Consider the following 8,721-nt stretch of genomic DNA (forward strand, 5'->3'; position numbering starts at 1 on the left):
AAAAAGAATTTTCTTACACTGTATTCATGTCTCCGCCAGCAATTTGTGGAACCGAGATCATATAAGCTAATTGATTGGTTTTCACACACTTTTGAAACACAAGTTATATGCTTTTTTACTGCAGACAAGTTGTTGCCCCAAAACACAGCAGAAATCTTCCAATCAGGGCTGCCAACTATCCTTAGTTATGAGGTGCCATATTGAGGATAAAAAAGTGCCAAAATGTGCCAATGAGAGAAATAATAAATTATGCCAAATTGAAAAATTAAGTGCTATTTGAAGTAAAATAGGGACAAATGGTACGGTTTGAGCCAAGTTGGCATCCCTGCTTCCAATAACTTACAAGTATAAAAAGGTGAAATATCGAGGGCTTGAATTCATTAATACCCTCTATTTGCAATTTGCACAAAAACTATTTTGTGATTTTAGAAACCATGTGGGACTTATTACCTGTCGTTATAAAAGGTAACATTAATATCACTGATGACAGATAAAGCTTGGGTGGATTTTTATGGCGCGCTAACGCGGGCCGCCGCGAAGCTAAGCAAATTTAATGTTTGAAAGAGAAATAATGTCAATTGATTTTATCTCGTTTTTAAAAAGGTAATAATGTCAATTGACTTTATTTCGCACCAGGGAGGGAAATAAAGTCAATTGACCTTATTTCCGTTGATCTTATTACCTGTCACCCAGATTTCCTGCAAATAAATTAGAATTTACAAAAGGAATTTTACTACTAATTGTCTACTTTGCGTACTTTTCTACTACCATTTTCGCACCAAGAGATTTCATTCTCCCCCTTTCTCCGTCCTTCGTAAATGCAACCTTTTGTAAGGGAGTGTCAAACCGCAGCTGTCAATAATTATCTAACCTTGTATTATTGAATCATGGGCCGGTATGACTTTGGTTGGTTTGTTGTCGTTCGCACTTTAAGGTATCCAGGTTTGAGGAAATGCTTGTAATTGTAGCGTAGGGTATACAAAAAGGACACAGTTGATGAGTCTCTTTTGCAGCTTCGCTATAAAGAGGTCATCTGATCCACCTGCTCTGGAAGTGCGAAGCCAGACTTTGTCTCCGCAGCGTCGTTTTATCCCCGTCTGCGTGGCGGTGGCTTGGGATGTGTTCACCAATCTGGTGTTTGCTGCAAATTTAAGTTAAACAAGTCAAGAGTTTCACTTAATAATATTTAATAATTTACCATCAAAATGCAAGAAAATTAAGAAATGCAGGGTGGTTTATTTATATTTTTTTTTTTGTTTGCCACAATCCTTCAAACAATCACCGGAGCAACATGGCATCACTACTTGAGATTCACAAAGGTGCGAACCGAAATAAAGCAACGGAAGGCGAAATAGTATGCATCGAACCTTTGACCGCACCCAAGCAATTGCTTGTAAACAGGAACTCCAGATTTAGGGTCTTATTCTTTTTATTATTATTATTATTATTATTATTAGGCGATTTTGGCGTTCATTAAAGCTCGCCAGTCATTTGCTTGTGTGCCAATTGAGAACGCCAAGTAAAGCCAAGTCCTTCTTTACCTGGTCTGTTCATCTCGTCCTCTGCTACTACCACCGAATTCTGAGTTGAATACTTTCAGAGCTGGAGCGTTTTGGTCTATTTTTTAGGGTCAGTTAAGAAAATATTCATGCCAACTAAGGGGTGTAAGTTAAGTCAATATATTCAGATTCGCCAATTTATTTTTAGGCTCTAAAGTATGGCGCAGGTTTAATAAAAACAACTTAAGTTAGAAAAAAAAACTGCCCTTAAGATTAAGTTCATCAAATCCAGCTGACTTATGCATTTTTTTTTTACTTTCAGATTATATGGTACTATGCCAAATCCGATTAAATCGGCACCAAGCACATATAAAAATCAACCTGGTCGCATTGAAGACTACGTAACAGGACGTTCGTCCGTGTCCGAAAAGGAACGCAAAGAGGTATAAAGCAAAATAAAACTAAAATGTGAAAACAAGAAAAATAAAAAAATGTCCAAATATTTGAAATGCAACTGCAATACAGCCAGGTTATCACGAACGAATCGATGGCGATTACAATTTCAAATCGCAACATTTTGAAATCACAATATACATATGTACATACATACCTTCCCATGCATTTGTAAATTTTATATTAGCATTCCACGCTGTTTTGTTCACTTTCACTTGACATTAACACAACATGACATAAATAACTTTTAGAATTACGAGTATGAAATTTTAAGCACAAACTCTTTGCGACACTTGCATACATACATACATATATACTTACACATGTACAGTACACTTGTAAACTCATTAACATGTACATACATATTTCACTCGACATAAAAACGTAAAATTTATTTATAGTTAATATTTTATTCAATTTCGATTACGTTTACTGGTTAATTAAGTACTTATCACGTTTCCAGGTTATATTGTCAAGGTCTTTGCAGTTTACGTCATCGTGCTCTATACATAGTAAAAAAAAGTTACTCTACATAATTATCTATATACTTATCTAAGTGAAAACTTTTTATTCTAATGCAGCTAAATTGTTGTTTTTTTTTTATTTTGATTTATTTTGATTTATTTATTATTTGTTTGTTTTAACTCAATCTATTTTATTCCACGTTTTCTAGTGGTGGGACGAAGTGATGGACATCTTTAATGGGGTATGCATCACCTTTTGATTAAATTATACATACTTATGTACAAATACAAATTTAAATTTGATTAGTTGATAAATGAGATTTTGCCTGAGAATACATAACTATTTGGGTCTACTTGGTTTTGGGAATGATTTGCGTTATAGTAAATTCATTACTTTATTTTTCTTGTTGAGGTGCTGACTATATTAAAAACCGTAAAATTTTTAAACAAAATGTTTGTAGCTAGCTGCTCTTGTTCTAAACGACTTATCGACTCAATTGAAAACTAAATTATCCAATATTTAAGGCCTCATTAATCCAACTGTTGACGATTATCCCGAACACTAAAGGGCTGTTCAGGATGTTGTGGAAATTGTCATGGATTTGCAGTTGGAGTTGCATTTGCAAATTTTATGCTTGAATTATTTGAATTCCTCTGTTAAAATTCTACAGGAAAAGCCCATAGAATCCAAAAGAACAATTTTTTGTTGGACCTAGCCAGCAGAGTATTAATTACTTTTCGAAGGTTAATTTTCCACGAAATTTTTTGGGGGTAAAATCTAGGGATTATATAATGAAACTATTCTTCCCATGCAGGCTGTTATGTTAACTTTTGAAGCCATATTTTTCAAATTTTTATCTTATTCCTATCGAAAGATTCACGATTTTATCCATTGACACTAGCAAATTCGTACACTGCGGGCCGTCCTCTCAAATTTTTCGTCTTACCTTCGGCATTTACAGTGGGATCTTACAGTATGATATATCGAGTATGATATATCGATGTTTTGTTCCAATGTTCATTGACATTGGCATTGACAGGTGCCCCGTTCTAGTACTTAGCTCCCAAATCTCAGTACTCCATCGCCCGTAAATGAAAACGCATCAAAAATCAACAAACTTTTGCTAAGAAAGTACATTGATTATTCCAGTAATTAAAAAAAAAATTTTGCCGAATGTAGGTGTCGATGAAAAATGTAAAAACAAAACAAAAAATGTTTTTTTTTCTCGCAATTTCTTTGCCAAAATACTTTAGACCTCAGGGGTGTACGGCGAACTTTCATATGTACTATGTATGTATATATCCACGCCACTAAAATATCCTTGGATATGGGGCATTGGCCCTGATCCGAAGTCGACCATTTACCTAGTTTCAAATTTTAAATTCTGAGTTAAATTTTACGATTTGGAATGGTCTCAAATTAATCTTATTTTTACTAAATGCAATCAAGGCCTCTTCTAGAAAATTAAAGCAGCTACCAACTATCATTGCACTTTTATTTTTGTTTCTTCGAAGAGAGCAATGAAAAATTTAAAATTTTCCATGGAAAACGAAATCGTGAAAAATTTACTAAAAAGTCTGGCGTACAGTTTCAGGCCACTTAATTTCGGGTGCGCTTAGAAGCTGAGGTTGCATGCATCTAAAATATTTTAGCATTGGATCTTCTCCTAATACCATTGGCAGTTCCATCGGCAGCCCCATTGATAAGATGTATGCGCAATGTACAGATTTTAAATTATCCCCCCCCCCCAACACATTGCACTTTCTGTAGTTTTTGGCGGACCTATGAAAAAATGGTTAAATAAACAATTAACAAAAGAAACCGAGCTTTCCGAACGAATAATATTAATTTTCAAGAATTCTATACCATTTCTACGAAAAGTTGCGTTTCCTCCATATAAAATATATGGAAAACTTTGAGTGCTTTTAGCGACCTCTATATATTTTTTCAGTTCAAAATAAACAAATAGGGGTATATTTTTTCGGTAAAGAACAATCCTAGGGGGTGAGAATTTTGGACCACCTTAATGCACATTAGGGGAGGAAACAAGTTAAAAAATATCCTTATAAATTTTCTATGTAACTTTTTTCAAATCGATTCTTACGAATAAAATGTTTTTTTTTTTATTGAAAGTTATTTTTATTAAAACGACCGTAAAATGGGTGTCCAACCATAAGTTCGGTTTATCAAGTTTTGACTGTACTAGAATTATAATTTTGCTCCTATAAGCGCTTTTATTGAGAGTTACCTTTCAAATATTTCAAAAACGGAACCAAATGTACGAGCATGCATTTAGACACTGGTAACTACGATCCTATAAAATTTTGTAATAGATTTAACCAAAGAAAATGGGAAATTAATGTCTTAGGGAGATGTTCTATTATTTTGAACAGGGTGTATTTCATATACATATGTATGTACATACATACAAAGTTATTATAAATATGGGTGTATGCAATATTTTTACTCTTGATACTTTCGTCTTTTTCGCAATATACTGCCTCCCCTGCCTCTCTCGCTATCGTGGTTATACCGTTAGTGGTTGAGCGAACAAACCGTTGTACCGCGTATATTCATCGAATACGTTGATGATATAAGCGTAAGTTAATTAAACCATTTACATGCACTTGATTAAAAATATAGAGCACATGTTATTTACGCACACATGTGAAAGGAGCACTCTCATACATGAGTATGTATGTTTACACAAAAAAAAAAAAATAACAAATATAAATAGCACTGCACCAAACCACTTGAATGGAATTCTATATATTAGCACTGTCCTTAAATGAAACGACTTTGTTATATATTGAAACACAATGCAACAATTAAAGAGAGAGCGAACCTTAAAGTTGAAAATAAATGTTAAGGTCCTCAAAAGAGTTGATAGCTGCGTTCTAAAAAAAGTAACGAAATGCTTCATCAGCAATACTTTACTGTCTTTATAGTTTTGAAAAATTCTCAGTTTTAAATTTTATTTTACTTTTGTTTTTATTCAAGTTTGGTTAGTTATTTATTTGAATTAATTTACTTATTTTTTATTATTTAATTTTTTTTTTCTTTTATTTAAAACATATTTTTTGAAGTTTGGGAATACATTAAGTTTACGGAATGGAGAAAAGTAAAATAAATTTAATTTTAATAATTTTTTCGGCTGAAAATTTTTCTGACTCATTCTTAATGTTTAGGCGCGTCTGCTAACACCAGGCGCCTAAATACATGCTATGTACTGCTGCATGTGCAAAAATTTCCTTTATGCAATTTAGGAAATTTTTGCACATGCACTTCTCAACTGCCAAGTAATTGAACTTTCTTAAGTTTCAATAAGATGGCACTTCAAAGTATGCTCGGCCTAGTCTGATGCATCCTCCGGACACTGCTTCCGGAGTCTTCTGCGGACTCTGCATGGCTTACAACCATGCAGAGGTGGTAATAGTTGATTACCATTGGCCACAGTGCCTACCCACTACTTTTTGGTCCAATAAATATTTTTTTATATACATACATGCAAACATACTGGTCTCCCCTCTCACTGAGTTAGTCACTTAATATCTTGGGGTGTCAACACTTTAAAGCATTTTCCAACTGCCAAGCCTCAATTGCAGTTTATGCCTGTTGGAAAAGGAAGATTACAACTCGAAGGTGGTAATTTAGGTAAAAGCAAACGGATAGTATACAAGCAAAAATTAAGAAAAAATCCATTCCGATCCCCCAAGGTTAAAACTCTTGGAACTTACCTGAGCTCTTAAATGTAATTAAGCTTTTGGTGGAAATGGGCTATTAAGTCGAGATTTGTTTTGCTCCATACCTTCCTTCTTTTCATCTGCCTTCGAATGGCCGGACTGCAATATAATATAAACCCAACATGTCGCAATTCGGTCTACACGTGCCCAGAAGAGCCCACCTAATAACCTTCGATTCCAGAGTCTTAGCCCAGTAGCACACCACATCTTTATACGGCGATAACTTCTCAATAATCTCTTGCCTTGCTAACTCATCGGCCATGAAGTTTCTTACGATATCACTGTGGCTCGGAACCCGTACGACCTCGGAGTAAGCATTCTGTTGTGATCGATAGGGAATTCGAGTACCCTGTGAAAACGGCTCAAAGGCCTTAACTACCGCCTGTCAGAATATATATACATACAAATGTGCACATCCTCGAGAAATATAATTTACATCTTCGCTTAAATACAGCACTTATTCGGAAGCCTTTCCACTGGATCTTAGTTCCAAAAATTACACCTCGCCTAGTCCTTTTTGTACAATTTCAGTTTCTCCGTAAATAAGTTTTCTGGATCTTGGTTTCGAACATTAGATCCCGCCTAGTCCTTCCCTGCAGTAATATAGGCGGTGCAGTTTCTGACTTGATGACCTATGTTCAGTTAAGGACGGTATCAAAACAAATTCCAGAGAGTTTATAGTTAAACATAAACTTAAAATACGTGCTTCTTATTCTAACCTTTGCTGCTATAACAACGGTCTCATTCTTTTCGTTAAGCGTAACAGTTAGGGTGGTTCGAAATGCCCCAATAATTGCAAACTACAAAAAGTCCAACTTTTTCTCAACCTGAGCTGAATAAACCTATTCCTATATTGCTGTAAGACCCATGCTAAACTTCCGGGCTTTGGGGCAGAACAGTCTGCTGAATTTGGTCAACGGCCCTTCGATCTATACACGCGCACGGGGTCTGGTTTGTTAAGAAAAAATGAAGTTCGGCTGACAATTGATGAAGTTGGATTTCAGGAGTTTTGCATGTAGGCTTCGCACCAAAATGGGATCTGTTTAGAAAGCAAATCAGAGCTCTAAAATGAAATTAGTATGTAATTGGATATTTCTAGAATATAGCATAGTTAAAAGCGGCAATGATGATAATGTATACTACCCGATCTGAAGCTAGCTGTATTCCATACTCGATAGGGGACCCAGCCAGGGCGACACCTAGCGGGAAATGTGTAATTGCATCAAATGAACATTTCTGGACAAGTTCAGGGCTATTTCACTACTACTATAATTCACAGCTAGTTTAGGATGATTTCGGAATAATTAGGGACCTGTTCAGGGTTATATTAGGGCTTAGCTCAGAACCATTTGGGGAAAAATTTGGCACTAGCTCTGGCCCATTTCAAGACTATCTTGGAAACATTCTCCTGTGCTCTCATCCAATTCCGTAAACTTACCAAATTTTCTACTATTATAAAAACTTATTTATTTATTATAAAAAATACTGTACAGCAATTGATAAAACTGTATTGAATGCATTTATTTAGTCACTAAAAACAAAAACAAAAATAAAATCTAACAAAAACATTTTTTCTCACTTTTTAACATAATTTGACTAATATGTAGCACCTGGATCAAGCCAAGCTCTCGCCACACTACACTGAAGGAAATCTTTCCAGGTAAAATTTTTAATTTAATTTTTAGTAACTTCAATTCATTTAGAGTAATCGCCATTTTCTACTTTCAGAGCCCTAGCCAAAGAGTCTGGTTACACGAGTGATTCGAATCTGGTATTCCGCAAGCGCGAAGCACCACAAGCCAGTCCACTTAGCCCAGTCGAGCAAAAGCAAGCCTATAAGAGCGTACAAGCGGGCGGCGAACCACCATTATTTGGTTTTAGAAAGCCAGCACCAGAAAGACCTAGAGGTAAGCACAGAAAAAATAAAACAGAAAGCTTAAGCTTACCAAATGCACAGAAGTACTTTATTGGCAAAAGCAAATTTTATGGATTTGAGGAAATTAACCTGTTTACTATGTAGTATTTTCGATGCTAATGTTGGTTTTGAAGAAGCTGGTTAGACAAAGAAAATTTTGAGTTGCACATACATACACACACCATAACACAAAGTACACGGTTACAAGTACAAACACACTTGAAACCTCTCGAAATATATTTGAAAAGTAGCTAGTTTAACATTTTTCATTAATTGTTGGGTTCTTTTGGTGTGTGGGTAGTATTCTTTAACCCTTACCGTCGTTTATTCAAAAGTTTAAGAAATTTTAAAATTTAATTCACCATCAACCGTTTACGCCCGCGTTGACAGTTTTGCGCACAGAACGAATTATTTTTCACCCTGGAACCGCACCGCACCGCCTGGATGGGCTCACAAATTGTTGCCACTCTAAGTCTACCAAAAAAAAAAATAATAAATTTTAATTTCCGCTTTTTCGCACTTCGAATCACAAAGAATACCTCGATTACATACAGATCTCGCCAACGCTGACCAAAATTCGTGTGATCTCAGCGCCAGCCAACGGCGCCAACGATAGTTGCCACGACAAAGCCGAAGCTAAACAAGT

General features: G+C 35.4%; 1 protein-coding gene across 1 annotated transcript; it reads left to right on the forward strand.

Annotated features, from left to right (window-relative positions):
- The first annotated feature begins 1,291 nt into the window (after window positions 1-1,291).
- Window positions 1,292-8,180, forward strand: LOC118743866. The gene is made up of 6 exons (XM_036476629.1): window positions 1,292-1,393; window positions 1,458-1,519; window positions 1,822-1,942; window positions 2,626-2,658; window positions 7,768-7,820; window positions 7,889-8,180. The coding sequence occupies exons 1-6, from the start codon at window positions 1,292-1,294 to the stop codon at window positions 8,178-8,180; spliced, it is 663 nt and encodes a 220-aa protein (XP_036332522.1).
- Window positions 8,181-8,721: the final 541 nt, after the last annotated feature.

Source organism: Rhagoletis pomonella, unplaced genomic scaffold (assembly GCF_013731165.1).
Source record: "Rhagoletis pomonella isolate Grant_MI unplaced genomic scaffold, Rhpom_1.0 Rhpom_scaffold_00007, whole genome shotgun sequence".
Taxonomy (NCBI): domain Eukaryota; kingdom Metazoa; phylum Arthropoda; class Insecta; order Diptera; family Tephritidae; genus Rhagoletis; species Rhagoletis pomonella.

Bases quoted from the DNA above. Each gene is read 5' to 3' on its own strand.
- LOC118743866 (XM_036476629.1), top strand. From the start codon at position 1,292: ATGGCATCACTACTTGAGATTCACAAAGGTGCGAACCGAAATAAAGCA. The intron at 1,394-1,457 runs GTAAACAGGAAC...TATTATTATTAG, and splicing joins CCGCACCCAAGCAATTGCTT to GCGATTTTGGCGTTCATTAA. The intron at 1,520-1,821 runs GTAAAGCCAAGT...TTTTACTTTCAG, and splicing joins GTGCCAATTGAGAACGCCAA to ATTATATGGTACTATGCCAA.